Consider the following 18,342-nt stretch of genomic DNA (forward strand, 5'->3'; position numbering starts at 1 on the left):
ATTTTCTTTAACATATTTTAAACTCACATAAATGTATTGTATTAATTATAATATTATTCAGTTTTTATTCTTATACCTCCAAGCATAGTATTATTTTCCTACATATACAGTATATCACTCATAGATACATGCATGCATGCATATATACACCACCATACACATATAGATCCATCACTTATCATGTCTGTATTTCTCCAAAAGCCGCACATCTTGTACCTTTTCTTAAATAGAATTAAATTATTGCACTGCTGGACATTCTCTGGTAAACCATTCCATATTTACTCCACTGACAGATATGCACATGCTCTTCAGAGTGGTGCGAGCACCAAGCTGTTTGAAGTTTTGCTCCCTTCTTAGTTCATATCTCCCCTCCCTTTCCATGAACAATTTCAGAATATTTCCTGGTAGTAGTTTATGCCTTGCCTTGTAGATGATTTGTGCTGTTTTAAACTTTACTATGTCCATAAACTTCAATGTGTTAGACCTCATGAATAGTGTGTTTGTGTGATCATGGAAGCCTACTTTGTGGACTATTCTTAGTGCTTTTTTTTGTATAGTGCATCAGGGTTGAAGGTTACTTTGGTATTTCCCCAAACCTCCATGTAGGTCAGATATGGCATTATTAGGGTGTTGTATAATGTGATCAATGATGTATAGTTTAAGATACAATATGCTTAGCTTTGTGTAGGATCCCAAGTAACACTCCTTGTTACTTTAGCTCATATATAGTTGAAATTCCAACTGAATTTATGGTTGATTATAACCCCTAAAAATGTATTTTCATAAACTCTTTCCAGCCTGTTGCTGTTTTCAATATAACTTTTTAGTTTTTACCCAATTCAGTCGTGCAGAAAAAAGTTTTTCGAGGATTTTGGAGAATTGTGACAAGGAAACAGGTCTGTAATGAGTGAAAAGGTGTTTATCTCCTGCTTTGTGAATTGGGATGACTAGCCATTTTCATCTGGTCAGGAAAGGATCCGGTTTCTGGTCAGGAAAGGACCATTAGCATAAGACATCCAATGTATGTGTAGTTTATTCTGATGTGAAATCATGGCACAAAAGACCATTCTGACCACCCCAAAAATTGGCACGCACACACGTGCCCAAAATTGGCGTGTCCTTTCTTGAGGTTTGGGGGTTTGGGTCACCGGCCCTATATGCAAACTCTGCAGCAGAGTTGTTCAGGTTGGATATCTTTCTAGCTGCTAGTCAGTGTACCTGATTGGATTCATGGACATTTTAATTGTATCTTAGTATGGTTCCTGAATCCTGTCCTCTAGCCAGGCCATATGAAGTGCCCTACATGTTATCAGTAAAATCTGAAAATGCAATAATCAGCAGTCTCACATAATGACAATCTGTATTTTAAATTAACTGAATAGGGCCTTCCACGCCAAGTGCTTTTCTTGGGTAACTTATACATTAGCAGACGTTATATTAATTGAACTGTAATTTCCTGTGCTTTTAATGAAGTATTCAATCAATCAATAAGGGCGAGGGATAAACAAACAAACAAACAAACAAACAAACAAACAAACAACAACTAAATATAGAATAGAATAGAATAGAATAGAATAGAATAGAATAGGGACGATCAAGTGTGTGACTTTACACGGCACTGAATCCTGCGTAGAAGCTGTTGGTGAATTGCTATATGGCGCGCCGCGCACGTGTCTGTTGTCAGTGTTGTGGATGTGGCAAGGCACCAGAGCAGTTCCTCTGACGACGTGTCCCTGTCCTCTCATCTGCAGTGAGGCACACACTTAGAGGCACACACAGCTGCACCGCTGGGAGGATTTAGTGTTCATATCGCATGGGTAAGAGATGCACGTGCTAATAAGAGGTAAAATGTCGTTATGCTAGTAGGAAGGCAGCTTACACTAGCCATGCTTGCCATAGCACTGCTGCGGATTGTGCGGAAGCGTCCCAGTATCCAGGCTAAGCTGAGAGAGTATAGCCACATGTACAGTAGCCTGCCCTACACATGATTTTTAGCACAACTAGCTGGATAGCTATAGCTACACATGCAGCATAACGTTAGTTTAGTATTGATAACGGCATGCAACAGCACGCAGCCTTGTGTTATGTCGCTTAGCTGTAGAATGTGTTGCTGTCAACAATAGCATAGCAGCCAGTGATTTACTGACTATAGCTGACTGTCATCACGATCGAGTCACGACTCACGACAGCTCAAGATGATGTTGAACTTGACATAGCTATTGTGTGTGAGCAATGACCAGACAAGTCTAACTTGACCAGACTGTGTTGCTCACTCAGGTGTGTGCCTGTTATGTGGGGAGGCATGGGATGATCTACTATGAGAATAATTAAACAATGTTACAGTTACACCAGTGGGTGGGTGTGTGCGTTTCCCTGATGAATGATGTGGTCAGGATCGAGGCGGAGCCGATAAGTTCCATAAACATGACATCACTGAAGTGTGCCCGTTTTCTGACATAACTGTCTTTTTCTGTAGATAGTCTGTAGGTCTGGACAACATCATGGAGGCTGTGAATGACAGGCATGACTTCAGTCTTGTTCTAAAACTAATCAAATACATTATTGTTAGAATAATAAACAACTCAGAAAAATAAAAACAAGCCACTGGTAAATCCTCCATTACATAATTAATTAATTGATGCATCAAAGATACAGCAGTTAACACACTGCTGACCTCATGCAACATGGAAAGATGAAAGTTATAATTTGACCAATAATTGAGTAATACATCAGTTGATTTGGATGAACTGTGTTGTTGGTACTGTATGTCTAGCTTTTTCAGGTCTCAGTGCCATGTTTCCAAGGCTGGCGTTGTGTTCCCGCCTGCAGTCCAGGACACGGCAGCCAAATGTCTGCTCACCCTTCCACAGGACATATTCACAGACCAAGTGTAAGCACTCACATAGCATTGTACTAGGGATGCTAATCGATTAATCACCGTTAAGAAATTCTTCAATTAATAATTAATCAAAAGTTCTGCGCTTCTATCATTGGGCGGTTTTCTGTAAATGTAATGCTGTCTGCACGCGTGGCCGAGTGTGGGCCAGTTTAAAAAAAAAGTCTGCCTTGTTCCGACCTGGTTCTGCCTTGTTTATGTTGAATTTGCTAAAGCATAATTATTTATATAAAAACAAACATGATATGCCCAGTCACCATGCTGCACCTGTGATGTTCCTTTTTTACTGACACCAAGTTTAAAATAAGAATTGAATGCACAGAATATCAATATGAAGCAACTGAAAAACACCTGTATTTCAATGGTGGTGGATGGAGACAAAGGCATTGATAATTCCCATCCGTACATTGTACAGTAACGCTATTAACCAAAGTGGGTAATAACAATCACTGCAAACTAAATTAGTTATTATTAATCTGTCGCTATTATGCCGTTCTTGTCTTATACAGTTCCTCTCACCCGTTCCCATGGGAAGTCCTTTGCTCACCGGAGTGAGTTGAAGCATGCCAAACGTATTGTTGTGAAGCTGGGAAGTGCTGTGGTGACCCGGGGGGATGAGTGTGGCCTGTCGTTGGGACGGCTAGCGTCAATAGTGGAACAGGTTCGTGTCACATTGTTGCCACTCTGGACAGTGGTGTAAAGTAACTTAAGTACATTTACTTAAGTAGTACTGTAATTGAGTACAATTTTGAGGTATTTTTCCTTTACTTGAGTATGCCAAATTTTCTATACTTTTACTACTCTACTGCACTACACCTCGGAGGCAAATGTTGTACTTTAACTCCACTACAATTATTTGAAAACTTTAGTTACTTTGGAGATTTTTATTTATTTATTTTTATTAGAAAACATACATTAACCACTTCAGCCCTATTTCAACCATTGGAAAATTGCAGATCTACAAGCTCACAATGCGTCGCATTGTGAGCTTGTAGATCGGCTATTTTCAAAAGATTTTGTACGCATTTTGAACTTGTGAAATTGATGATGATTGCTATGTAACAATAAAAATCACAAACGTGTGAAGTAAAGGGTGCTTTTATTATCATGCATCTTCATGATGTAAAACTAAAAATATGAAAATAAATATCAATAAATTAAATGTATTTATTAACGAGTTACTCTAGACAAAATAGCTGATTTGCTTGTCTATATACATGACGTAAATTCTCCAGTCATTGTCAATGGCATTTAATGTTTGTGTTAGGACAATTTTATTTATTTTTGAGGGGTTAGTGCCCCTCAAAAATATTAGGTGGGCATAAAAGGAGGAAAACGTTGTAAAGATTTAAAATAATTAATTTTGGTGACTCGTTGGTGTGACAAAATGACAAAAGGTTATTATTTGTCTTTTTCCCATGCAGGTGGCTGTGCTGCAGAACCAGGGTAGGGAGATGATGATTGTCACTAGTGGAGCTGTGGCATTTGGGAAACAGCGACTAAGGCATGAGATCCTGCTCTCCCAGAGCGTCAGACAAGCCCTGCATTCTGGACAGAACCAGCTCAAGGACATGGTGAATCAAGGCACTGCACATCAGCATAGTACTGGCAATGGGTTACCCTTCTCAGACATTCCATCTTTTTGCGTCCCATGCTACTTAAAGCATAATGACATTTAGAACATTTTTAACTTTTTATATAGGTTGTTAATGGCACCCCAACTTGCAGCAACAGTTTCCCAAGGTCGCCGGCTCGGGCGCCCTAGCCAAATCATTAGAGCATGCCCTGGGCTAGCCTGGGTTCCAGCCTGAATAGCTGCTTTCTGTCAATTAGTTTAGTCACTTCGCTACTCAGTCTGGCCAGCAGGCGGCAGACTCCTATTTCATAACAACCTGTTGTGTACCCATGTTGTTGCTGATATGTCATCAGCCAGCGCATGCTTTTCTCACTCGAGAGTAAAACCTACGGTAAAAAGTAAACACTAGTTTGATTCAGTAGTCCACTATGTCAGATTCAGTAGTACAAAAAACCTGACAGCTGTTTGGGGTGAGCTTAGTGAATGATACGTACGTTGCAGGGCAACAGCAGTAGCTGTGCATCATTGATATGACGTCAAACTGGTGTTTAATTTTTTTCCCAACCCGCACCACAGACCAATCGGAAGCCATGGGTCGATTTCATCCTTTCACATGTCTCCTGTTGGAGATTAGCCTCGGTCCCAGGCTTACTTATCTGCGAAAAGAAAAGCCTGGTCACAACGTAAGGGCCGATTCATACTCCTATTTTACCGCTGTAGTGCCGAAATGATTTTGGCTCGTCAGAAACTTTCAGTAGCACCGAAGAGATGACTTTAGGACGGTACCCGCCCCCCCCCCCCCCCCCCCCCCCCCGAACCTCAAATGACGTCAAATTGTAGGCTCTACAGCGCCAAACTGACTTTTATTCGGCTCTAAAATATGAGTATGAATCAGCCCTAAGGCAGAGAAGCTATTGGCGGACGTATCCTCCGGAATATCCGTCAAATGTATTTCCCCCGGATACGATATTTTCCCGACCAATCACAACACTTGTTTCATTTGCGGAGAATGTAAACTGATTTGCAAAGCATTAACGTCATTTCCTTGGGCAATACCTCCGCTAAAATCCTGCAACTTCCGCTGATAGTCTTTTCAGCGTAGGTCTTGCCCAGGGTGGTTGGAGATAGCACCTTTTACAGACTGAGTAGCGACGTGACAAAACAAATTCACGGAACACAGTGAATCAGGCTGGAAACAAGGCAATCTGTGCAAAATGTTCGCACTTTTAGATGAATTAGCACGAAATCACCCTTTTCTCTCCATAAGATCCTCCACTATGTGCAATTATTTTCCATTCTCTCTGTACCACAGTCGGTTCCAGTGTTGGAGGCAAGGGCATGTGCAGCTGCGGGGCAGAGCGGTCTAATGGCACTGTATGAAGCCATGTTCACCCAGTACAGCACATGCACTGCACAAGTATGTATCAGCACAAAATAAGTATTCCTTCCTTACAGTTTTCGCTTCATGCTCTCTGGAATATGAAATGATGAATGTTATTTATTGTGGCTGTGAAATAATAATGCATTTTAATAATCTACGGTAATGCTGTCAAATGTGATCTACCGGTATGCTCTTAGTTGGAAGTACCACATTTTCACTTGGAATAGGACGATAATCAACTCAACTCAAATTGTTTAGAGTTAGACCCTGATGAAGGCTTGACAGCCAAAACATGTTGGTCGTTTTTTTAACAGTTTTTTGCCAAGCTGATGCCATTAAAATAATGGCTTTTTATACTTGACTCAGACTGCAACATAGTGCTGTGATGGATCTCCTTCGCCAACAAGCACCTTTTTGTTTTTAGATAACCACACGGACCACGGCAGCACTTCCTCTTCTTTGTATTCAACGTCAACTCAAATTGTATTTGTAGAGCAGTTTTATTTATTCTCGAAATTAAACTGAGTAATTAAACTCCTTTTCAGTGTCGTCGAGTAATACAATATCATATAGAAATACATCAGAAAATCAGGAAAAGAAAAACAAAAGGTATACATGTGAATTTCATAGGTTTACAAATAAAAAGCTAAGACAAATTTCAAAACGATTAAAAACAGCTACATATTGTGGGGGTCTGTATGCTCACCAACGTTTTAGTTTTTTTTGAGTGGTGCAACCACTCCAAGGAACAGCTTTGTCCGTGTTCACCTATGTGACTATGAGCATCATATAATGAGTACCAGTAGGGGCGCTGTTTGCCAGAAACACAGAGAGAGAGAGAGAGAGAGAGAGTGCTGCACTGTTACCTGCTAATGAGAGAGAGAGAGAGAGAGATAGAGAAGAAGGAAGAGGAGGAGGGGGGGGGGGGGGGGGGGGGAGAGGGGAGTTGCACCACTCGGTTCACACGGTGTGATTTTTAACTCATTCACAGCAGGACTAAGTGCTACTTTTCCACCCTGATCTTACATTTCTCAATATTCTTTCCATGTCAACCCTATAGATCCTAGTGACCAACCTAGATTTCCATGATGAGCAGAAGCGACGCAACCTGAACAGCACCCTCCATGAACTTCTGCGGATGAACATTGTTCCCATCATCAACACCAATGATGCTGTTCAGGCTCCTCCTGTTCCCAGCAGTGATCTGCAGGGAGTAAACGTGGGTTCTTCTGTGTGTGTTGTGAGGCTGACTTAACAGAAATTATACTTGAAACGTTTCTCTTCGCTTATTGTATTCACCTTCGCCAACTGTTCATGTACGCTCACATTGTTGAACATTTACTGTGTGTGTGTGTGTGTGTGTGTGTGTGTGTGTGTGTGTGTGTGTGTGTGTGTGTGTGTGTGTGTGTGAGACCGTGCACACACCCCACGTGTACTGTGTGTGTGTCCACCAACCGTTTTTCCGTATAAATGTATATTTAATAACCGCCCTGTTTCTGGAAAGGTAACCAGAAACAGGGCAGTGTGTACAGTAATATACGTGATGGTTATTAGTTTGTAACATAGCATTAGCATATTTTGATTCATTTATTATAATTCTTTAGACCCCCTCTTTGGTTTTGATATGTGCAATAAATTATAAATAAACAAATTGTGTGTTGTGGTGAGATGCTCCTCTTAATGACTTTTTTTGTATTTCAGGTAATAAGCATCAAGGATAATGACAGCTTGGCTGCACGTTTGGCTGTTGAGATGAAAGTAGATCTGCTTATTGCTCTGTCTGATGTTGAAGGTACAGGAATACAGCCCAGTATACAACCGCAATGCAATATTTGTTAATGGTGTATTGCCTTCCATCCATTTATTTTTCTTAATAGTCATGTAATTAAATTGAAAAAAGATTCTGAATGTGGCTACCCAGGGTAAAGAAATAATAATTTATCCAACAGGCTTATATGACAGCCCTCCAGGAACAGATGATGCCAAGCTCATTGACATATTCTACCCCGGAGACCAGCAGTCTATCAAATATGGCACCAAGTCCAAAGTAGGCATTGGTGGCATGGAAGCCAAGGTCAGTATCGTAGAAATGACTAGTCCATTGTTTCTCAAAGTGGGGTCCGGGGACCCCCAGGGGTCCTATGGGGCCCTGCTAGACCAGAGACCACACAGGCTAGCCAGGCTAGTTATTCCTCCTATGTCCAGCTTTGAGGGTCTGTGTAAACACAAACATTGAAGACAAAAGTGTGTAAACACAAACATTGAAGACAAAAGTATGAAGTATGAATTTGGGGGACCTTGATATGAAAATGTTTGATAAGCACTGGACTAGTCTACTAGTCTTGCATCATGTAAATTAAACGTGGTTGGGACCAATGATAATGAGGTATTTCTCACCATGTTGTCTTGGCCAGGTGAAAGCAGCACTGTGGGCTCTGCAAGGAGGTACATCTGTTGTCATTGCCAACGGCACACATCCCAAAGTCACGGGTCACGTCATCACTGACATCGTAGAAGGGAAGAAAGTTGGCACCTTCTTCTCTGAAGTGAAACCTGCAGGTAATTGAAGTGATTTTCTTTTTAATCTCCCTTTTTATTCTCCAGTGTTTTATCTATTCTCCCTATTTTATTTACCGTGTCTTTATTACTTTTCATCGGATCACTAAAGGGAATTATATTGCATTTATTTCACAAAATGAGGCTGCCAAAAGGCAGCCGCATTGTGCAATTTAGACAGAAGGATATGGCCCCTACACACTAGGGGCTGGATTTTGCGTGTCTTAAGTACCAGGTCTTATTACCTAACTTGAGTAAACTAAAGACCGAGATCAATGCTCTTTGGCCACTCAGAATAGCCAAATGGCATTGATCACGCCTCCAGGTCTTTAGTTTACTCAAGTTAGGTAATAAGACCTGGTACTTAAGACACGCAAAATACAGCCCTAGGAGTTTTAAAGTTGTCGGCGAGTCATCAGATCGTTGTGCATTTCACACTGCAGGAGTCTTTATTTTTATTTGTGGCTTTCACACTAAACGATTGATCGCCGACCAGGGATCACACTGCAAGAGTTCACCAAGATGCGATCCAGACCCGATACATATAGGCTACATCATTTGTTTTTTATTCCAATTCATTTTGACATGCACGTGCAGGATGCCGTGATACAAGTGCGAGACCCACACAGGGCACATCTCTCTCTCTCTCTCTCTCTCTCTGTGTGCACGCCACACACACAGGAATAGCCAGGCTACACAGGGCGACAATTGACGTGATTGTTTGTGATAGTGCTATAGCGAGACAGGACGTTTTAATCTTGTCTTTCTCCACACACACACACACACACAGCGCACGAGGTCCAAAAGTTTGCTCTGCACTGTTGATTCCGATGCGGTTTTATCAACATTATTCAAGTGAAATGCGTAATGGCAATATTATATATAAATATAGGCTACCAATATGTACGACACAGGGATTTACCGACGGAATGAAGGTTATATATCTTATCATCTGAACATCTATCGATACAGTCGACAGACAGACATACAGACAGACAGCAGTGCTGTGAGCAGTGTGTAGTCGGGGCGCAGTCGCAACCACGTTCATACTGTATGATATCCAGTCGGTGACAGAGTCAAATATCAAACGTGCTAAATATTCAGAAATGGTCGGGGAGGCGTCGGCGAGCACTTTTATTGGCGCTGGATCTTCTCGCAGATCCTTTCACACACAGCGAGCAAAACCTCGCCGATCAAAGCCCGATCTTGCGTCAGATCGGGGATTTTGTCGGCGAGCGCCAAAAATGCTCCCCGACAGCATAATCGGAGCAAATATCGGGCAGTGTGTACGAGCCATTAGTTAGTTCCTTACACTGGGTTTTTTTTTTCAACAGGTCCAACCGTGGAGCAGCAGACAGATATGGCCAGGCAGGCAGGCCGGACCATGGCTGCTCTACTTCCAGAGGAGGTGAGTTTCTCAATGGGCTCTATGCGCACGTCACATGCCATTTTGGAAGGAACTTGGGCCCCTTCCCTACTTCCTTCACAGGTGTTACTGCTGATACTGATGAAGGCTCTGATCCATCCTGGTCAAACAGAGTCAGGGTGCTGCTATTGTGCGTGTTGGCTCACTGGAAACACTGCTACACCAGTGGGTCTCAAAGTGTCCTTGAGTGGGTTCCAAATGGCCCTGTATGGGTGTCTAACTCTGAGAGTGTACAAATGTACGGGTCCATTTGGTTCCATTTGTACACTCTCAAGAGTTATGGGGGTCCTTGAAATTAAAAGGTACCACTGCACAATAAATGGAACGGAGCCTTAATTAGTTTCATCTGTAAGGAGGGAAGTAGGGAAGCGGTCCGGAAGTAGGAAGAGTTATTCTTTAAACATATACTGTAGCCCATTCTCTCATCCAAAGCAGTGCTACTGCTGACATAAGATGATAAGTGGAATTGTACACCAAACAATTGCAGCTTTACTAGTTCTACATTATATTAATACAGTACTCTATCATACATATTGGTCAAAAGTATGATTTATTCATTAAAATACATTTTGTATTGCAGCTTTAACAGTGACACAGCTGAAAATCTTGTATGAATTTAAAGTAGAGCTCTTCATGGATCCAAAATGACAGACCCGAACCTTAATGGATCCATGAAATTTGTTATGAGACCCGATTCTTTCCGACATGTTTTTCAAATGATGGAACTGAATCCGAATGGACCTGTTCAATTTGATCCAAAGACGGACCAAACCTAATTGGACCCACGTGATTCGTTCAGAGATCCAATTTGTTCTGAGATATCATATTACAGAATCGACCCCTACTGTTGGTTTTTACATGAACTTGACAATTATGGCCAGCCTAATAATTCCAATTGCTGTCAAAAATAACGTTCTACTCGTACATGCCAGTTATAGGCTATGTTATCATCTACGTTTTCATGCACACACCTTTGATTGCATGGAGGTGTAGTTTGATGCGAACTCCAAAGTCGCTCAACTAACAGCAAAAAAACAATCCCCCTCATTTTCACTTCATGCTTTTCTCTAGCGAATAGATCCAGGATGCAGTGGCTCATATTATTATTACTATGTGTATGTTTTTGTTTGTTTGTTTATTAGAGGAGTGAGATAATCTGCCGCCTGGCTGAACTGCTGACAGAGAAACAGGATGAGATTCTCAGTGCCAACAAGAAAGACATGGAGAAAGCAGCTGGTACAGAGGCACATGCAGACTTGCTATTCGTCATCACCTTTTCACTGATTCTTTCACTGTTGTTACCATGGAAATGGCTATTGATTCAAACATATACTTAGTAGAACATACTAGAACAGTGGTTCCAAAACATCTTAGCCCACCACCCAAAAAGTAAATTAGACGTTTGCCCTGCCCCCAAACTATTCTCACTACTTCTTAAACATTTGTTTTCTAATTTATGGAATTTATTCGATTTTACTTTCATTTCCGGAAAAAAACACACACAAAAAACACTGCATTTTGTTTTTAATTCATGAATAATTTTGCTTTTTTGGGAATGTTTTTGGAACATGTTTTGAAATAATAATTAAAAACAAAATTTAGTAAACAAAACGTATAGGGACTCAAAAATACTTTATAGAAAAACGCTATAGAAGGTCACAAGGTGTTGCCTCGCAGTTATGCCCCAAGGGTTTCTGTTGCTCGCTATAGGTCGCCTTTCTGTGCCACTGCTGAACCGCCTGAGTCTATCTTCATCCAAGCTGAACAGCCTGGCCATTGGCCTGCGTCAGATCGCGGTGTCCTCCAGGGACAGTGTGGGCCGGGTGGTGAATCGAACCAGGATTGCAAACAACCTGGAGCTGGAACAGATCACCGTACCTATCGGTGTCCTTCTGGTCATCTTTGAATCTCGCCCTGACTGCCTCCCACAGGTCAGTTACATACTGTACTTCAAATGAATCCAACTGACATTAAAATTTCTGTTGGTGTTTGTACCTAGTCCTGGAGGTAGGCTTGTGAGACCTCTCAGCCAATGTCTCTTCAAAACTATCACTGCTGTCAGAATGAAGCCTGGGCTGAATACAGAAACAAAACTACATCATGCCCTCCCAACTTCTGATCAATCACACTGTCTGATACTTTCTTCAGATAGTCAGGGGTGCAAGGTCGTCCAAAGAACATTCTGTTCTCAATAGTGTAATTTTGTAGTTATCCCGAAAGGCCTTTAGTCCCGTCCTGATTGTCACCACTGAGAGTTGTCGATGTTCGTCATGATGATCATACCATCTATTTAGTTATAGATCGGGGATGAACCCTATCCGACAGCCACACTACGAAAAGCAAGCGATCAGAAAACAATGTGTGATGTGTTTTAATTTAAATTATTCAATGTTAGTGTTTTTTTCATACGCCTTGCTTTCATTGCATTGCATTCCATCACTATCGGCTCCAGCTTGCCTCCTAGTGCCTAGATTTAGAACATTACGTATCTGCCCTCTCCTTTACATAGTACAGTATTGTATTTGTTACAAGGGCCAAATGCATAGAAAAAGTGATAAAAAACATATCTGTGTACCTTTTGGACAGGGTTTGAAAATAATGCATAACTTCTGGTCAATCCGAATTGAATATTATACCATGGTAGACAGTACAAACCAATTTTGTATTTTTCAGCATAAAACACAACGTTAACTTAAACACAACCCAGGAAACTTGTAGTTTTAAATGGGACTGATATGTCCGACTGATATGGGACTTGTGATATGTTAAGATCTGACTACTTTCCTGAACACATGACACAAATATTTTGTTTCCTTTTAACAGGTGTCGGCTCTGGCAATTGCCAGTGGAAATGCTTTGTTACTGAAAGGTGGGAAAGAAGCTGCCAACGCCAATAAAATTCTACATCAACTCACTCAGGAAGCACTCTCCCTTCATGGTGTGTCAGACGCCATTCAACTGGTACGACTAAGAGCTGAACATTTTACCATAATTTGTGTGTAGTACGTACTGTACAAAGTCTTACTGCTCATTATCAGTGGTGGAAAGTAACTAAGTACATTTTACTCCTCTACAATTATTTGAAAACTTTAGGTACTAGGTAGATTTAGATTATTATTACAAAACATACATTAACCACTTCAGACCTAGATTGGCCATTTGAAAATAGCAGATCAGCTATTTTCAAAATATTTGTATACATTTGAAAACTTAGTACTTGTGGTACTTTTAAGTACATTTTAATGCCAATACCTTTGTACATTTTGAATTCTGGACTTTTACTTGTAAAGGAGTAGTTCTACATTGCAGTATTGATACTTTGACTTAAAGAAGTAAATCATTTGAGTAGGCTTTTTCCACCACTGCTTATTATTATTCCTTGTGGGATATGTTTAAAACGCTTGACATGTGTTTTAGGTGGGCACACGTGAAGAGGTCGAGGACCTGTGTAGACTGGACAAAATGATTGACCTGATCATTCCTAGAGGCTCGTCCCAGCTGGTCAAGGAAATCCAGAAAGCGGCCAAAGGCATTCCAGTGCTGGGCCACAGCGAGGGCATCTGTCACGTCTACCTGGACGCTGATGCCAGCATAGACAAAGCTATAGACATTGGTACAGTATGTGTACTGACTGACGTGTTTTATGTTGGGTCAACCTAAGAAAATTCCTTTTGTCCATACAGTACTGTGTGTTATGTACAATTATGTTCGGTTGTTTACACGGTCACCACCTATGCCTCATAATTCACACACACACACACACACACACACACACACACACACACACACACACACACACACACACACACACACACACACACACACACACACACACACTAGCTCTATAAGATAGTTTTTTGTGATTGACTGATTTGGGTCTAATCTTTTTTTTTTTTGCAGTCAAAGACTCAAAGTGTGACTACCCTGCAGCGTGCAATGCCATGGAGACCCTGCTCATCCACAGAGACCTGCTGAGAACTCCTATGTTTGATCAGATCATTGACATGCTTCGAACGGAACAGGTAAAACAAGCTGCACTGACCTATCATGGTCAGTAGTAATATGCACAAACTGTTAGGTAGTTGTTACAGTGAATTCACGGCACACTACAGTTTATAGTGAGGCTGGTTTTTAGTATGGCATTTCTGGAGGAGGGGGGGGGGTGTCAGTTAGTGAAAATTGCCAAATTAGTCATTATAATCAGGTATACGCATATGCAAATATATGGTTTGCATGCAATGCACTTCACATTCAGTAGATCCTGTGATCTTTTGTGGCCAGATGTAATTTCCTGGGGTAGTAAATTAAAAATAAATTGCTATAAAATTGTGTAAAAATAAATACACATTTAGCCCCATGTTCGAATGCCCCCGCCCCTCTGTCAAAAATAGCACCAATCACCAATCTTTTACTTTCTAATAACCTAAAAGATGAACCTTGGTTGGAAAAAAAAGTTGTCCTTTAAAATGCCTATAAACTGGGATTTAATATGTAAAAACTCAATATTTGGGGTTTCAACTTTCAACCATATACTGACTTATCTAATATTGGATTCGTTGCAAACAGACCACTAGGGGGCGAGCCCAGTCATTTGTGATGGTTTTTGAAAACCTTATGCCCATAACACCATGCCAAAAATGTAAAACTTTTGGCCAAATCCTTTCCCACAACTCCTAAATGCCCAGGCGCTGCTCACTAAGTTGTTATACTATGGGTAAATGCAGATAGTCTGGCAGCCGGGCTTGTGGGGTGGGAATTCATTTGGTAATGTCTTTTTTTAATTTTTTTGCGGCTTTCGCCTTTATTTTATATATTCTTTTTATAGAGGGGGCAGCGGCTCAGGAGTAGAGTGCCTGGATGGTAACCGTAAGGTTGCCAGTTCGAACACGGTTACTGTCGAAGTGTCCTTGAGCAAGACACTGAACCCCTAAATAGTTGGTGCCTTGCATGGTTTCAGCTGCCATCGGTGTATGAATGTGTGTGTGAATGGGTGAATGTAATGCACAATCTCTGCTATATAAATGCACCATTTACCATAGAGGGACAGACAGTAGGCTGACAGGAAATGGGGGAGAGAGTTGGGGCGGGGGGGGGGGGGGGTGACATGCAGTAAAGGCCGTCAGGATCGGGAGTCGAGCCCGTGGCCGTGGTAAATCATGATGTTATAACATTATATATATTTTTTTTAAACAAATCCTAAATGCGCCACGTCTGTGTGTCTGCGTGCGTGCGTACGTGTACGGTTGTAATGCATGTAACTCGACAAACGTTTGCCCCACCGACTTCACATTCCACACACGCGGGTCGGACCCACGGTTCTCCAGAACCACCACAAAATATGTATATGTAATATACAATATATATATATATATATATATATATATTCTTTAGGTGCGATAGCCCCTCCTATGTCCATCTTTTGGTGTATGTGCAAACATTTTGTCCTATCACAAACATTAAATGAATGGACAATTTTGAGTGTTTGTGTAAACACAAACATTGAAGACGAAGGTGAGACGAAGGTGAGGACGCAAATTCTGACTGGCCGGAACCGGAATGAGATGATGTATGATGATGTACGATGATAAGATCATCGTACATCACTTCTCACGGTGGGGATTTATTTTCTTCTTCTTATTATTATTATCTTTTTTTATGATGTTGATCCATGTTCCTAAAATCATGCTACTATGTTCCCACAGGTCAAGATCCACGCTGGTCCCAGATTTGCTTCATACTTGACCTTCAGCCCATCTGAGGTGAAGTCTCTGAGGACAGAGTACGGGGACCTGGAGTGTTGCATCGAGGTGGTGGACAGCATGCAGGATGCCGTGGACCACATTCACAAATATGGCAGCTCCCACACAGATGTCATTGTTACTGAAAATGGTTAGCAAATCTACACCCTGCTTAACAACTTCATGTCCTGGTTTTTAACCCATTTTGGGGGCGGGAACCCCTTTTGGTGTTTTAAGCATTATGTTATGCTTTTGCTATTGAAAAATAGCAGATCTATAAGCACAGAGTGCCACACTATGAACTTGTAGGTCTGCTTTTTTTGAAAAATCGTTAAAATGTGCCTTAAATCTTTGAATATAATTATATTCTTTCAGAGTTTCAGTTTTTAACTCAAATCTTTGCTTCTGAGAGGTCCCTGGAACAACATATTTTCAGTTGGGGGTCGGCGGCATATTACATATAATTTTTGGGGTCCTTTACATGAAATTTGAGAACCACTGATATAGAAACACAAGGTTTTTCCTGGTCTCTAAACTGCCTCCCCCTGGCCAACCAGGGAAACTCCCCCCAGTCAGGTGTAAAGGAGCAACTTGGACACTCAGGCATGAAGGAAGCATGAGTTCAAGTCCGTTGCTCTAGTTTGGCGGAGGGTGTGTAGAGCCCAGGATCACATTAGTTTTGAAACGGGGCTGAAAAGTGGGATAAAAAAAAAGAAAAAAGCTTCATGTTTCATTTTAGTGGACGGGGGAGCAGGACAGTAAACGGAACAGGACGGCACGGCAGCCCGGCAGCCAGAACTGGTGACGGTAACGGCAGATGGCATCAATGTTACAATATTTAATCTTTTTACCGTGCCATGCCGTCCAGCAGGTGTTGCCGTTTGCTGTCTACCGCTTGCATGATTCCATGTGAATGCATGGACCTTGGTTGAAAAAACTAAAGTTGTCCTTTTAAGTAGTGAATATATTGAGTTCAACATTGTGTATTTCCACAGAGGACACCGCTGAGCAGTTCCTACAGCAACTCGACAGTGCCTGTGTGTTCTGGAACGCCAGCACACGTTTTGCTGATGGCTACCGCTTTGGCTTAGGTAGGTACAGATTAAACTAAAGCAATGATGGTTTGACATCTCTCTGTTATAACATAATACATAGTAGTATTTTTAAGATTGATTTTAAGATTGAGTACTAAAACTGACAAAGAAATAGCCTGTGGGAGCTCATTTTGAGGTATTTGATATTGCAGGAGCTGAGGTTGGCATTAGCACAGCACGGATCCACGCCAGAGGCCCTGTTGGTCTAGAGGGGCTCCTGACCACCAAGTGGGTACTTCGGGGTGAAGGGCACACAGTGGCTGACTTCTCTGAGCAAGGCAGTATGAAGTACCTGCACGAGAACATCCCTGTCCCCCATAGGAACCTCAACTAGGACCCCACCAATTGGAAGCACCACACTGCCCTACGTACTTTGAACTGCAGCTCCGTTTGCCTGATATTACAACATAAAACTTTTCATTCAAAAGAGCCACGCTGTTTTCCTGAGCCTGCACACAAGTCTCTGTCTGAGATTCTACCCGGATATATTTTGAGACACTCAAATCAACTCCCTTGGCCAGTAATGATGGGTTTCTCACTCACTAGGCTTGGACGGCATCTATTTTTTATACCTTTCTGACACTTTACCGTGTTAGATGGTACTGTATATGTTTGGTGTTTAAAAATGTGAATACCGGTAGATACATCTTTTAAATATTGTATTGCCCATATAATAATGAAGTGTCCTTAATCCATATTCAGCATGGCCCAGTGACACTGTGGCAGATATTGATATTGGTGAGCTGAACAGAGGTGAAGATGCAGGTGACAGACTGGCAATCACATCGTGACTAATTTACTGCTTTTGTAGTTGGAACAAGTCCTCAATATCTTCACGATTCCTTGTCTGTATTTTTGACGGTATTGAAAATCATACCATTGGTATTGATAACTAGCCTGGTACTGTACACTGTACTATAGTATACTATAACACCTTGATACCGCCCAAGCCTAGTGCCCACATTGTTTTGAAGAGGGGTGATGAATTATCAGTGTCATTATGACGCCTGTGACGGTAACACGAACTCCCTAGGTTATTTCATCCCATATCTGTTTTTTCTTTCCTAGATGGACTGAAAGTAATAAAACAGTTGTGATTTTGTAATCATTTTTCTACTTGGAAAGTTCTGTGCAGCTTATGTGCTGCTCGTACAGATCGTTTTCTTCCGTTTCGTTTTGGTCATGGTCCTATCATTTTGCACAAATGATTTGAATAAATATGCTGTACAGTTCTTTACTTCAAGTCCTGTGTAATGTTTGTAACACACGGTTGCAAGAGAAGAAGTTGCATTGGAAGTCGGTGGTTTACAGATGTATTTAATGTAAAGGCAGATCTTGATTATTGCACACTTGAACTGGATTGTTTTGTATTCAACATTAACATTTAATTGCTCAGCACTTCAAACAGAAACCTCTTTGAGGCGTTGTGTTTTCAGTTTGTGCCACATTGACAGGATAACAAAGTTTACTTTGCCATGCCACGGATTACATTTATGTTTTGATTTAAGTTTGAGGAATGTTAAGACACTGAATATTAAACCAGGCTCCTTAGTTATACATTGCACATGTTGCATACCGTGTTAGTAACACATCTTAAAAATTTCCTTCAACTCTTATTGTGAACCAGTTGAACTACAATCTACACAAGTTAGGAGGTTTGTTTGTTGAACACAAA

General features: G+C 41.3%; 1 protein-coding gene across 1 annotated transcript; it reads left to right on the forward strand.

The window, feature by feature from the left end:
* Positions 1–1,694: 1,694 nt before the first annotated feature.
* LOC308328230 (delta-1-pyrroline-5-carboxylate synthase-like) lies at positions 1,695–17,904 on the forward strand. The gene is made up of 18 exons (XM_080781994.1): positions 1,695–1,817; positions 2,774–2,890; positions 3,406–3,557; positions 4,321–4,470; positions 5,785–5,889; positions 6,914–7,072; positions 7,555–7,645; positions 7,803–7,927; positions 8,268–8,412; positions 9,744–9,817; positions 10,978–11,071; positions 11,546–11,766; positions 12,659–12,796; positions 13,253–13,448; positions 13,736–13,857; positions 15,538–15,724; positions 16,569–16,664; positions 16,820–17,904. Exons 1-18 carry the CDS (start codon positions 1,814–1,816, stop codon positions 16,999–17,001), a joined length of 2,358 nt encoding a protein of 785 aa, XP_080638120.1. The 5' UTR covers positions 1,695–1,813; the 3' UTR covers positions 17,002–17,904.
* The last annotated feature ends 438 nt before the right edge of the window (positions 17,905–18,342 follow it).

This window comes from Protomyctophum bolini (genome assembly GCF_963924005.1).
Source record: "Protomyctophum bolini genome assembly, chromosome: 14".
Lineage (NCBI taxonomy): Eukaryota > Metazoa > Chordata > Actinopteri > Myctophiformes > Myctophidae > Protomyctophum > Protomyctophum bolini.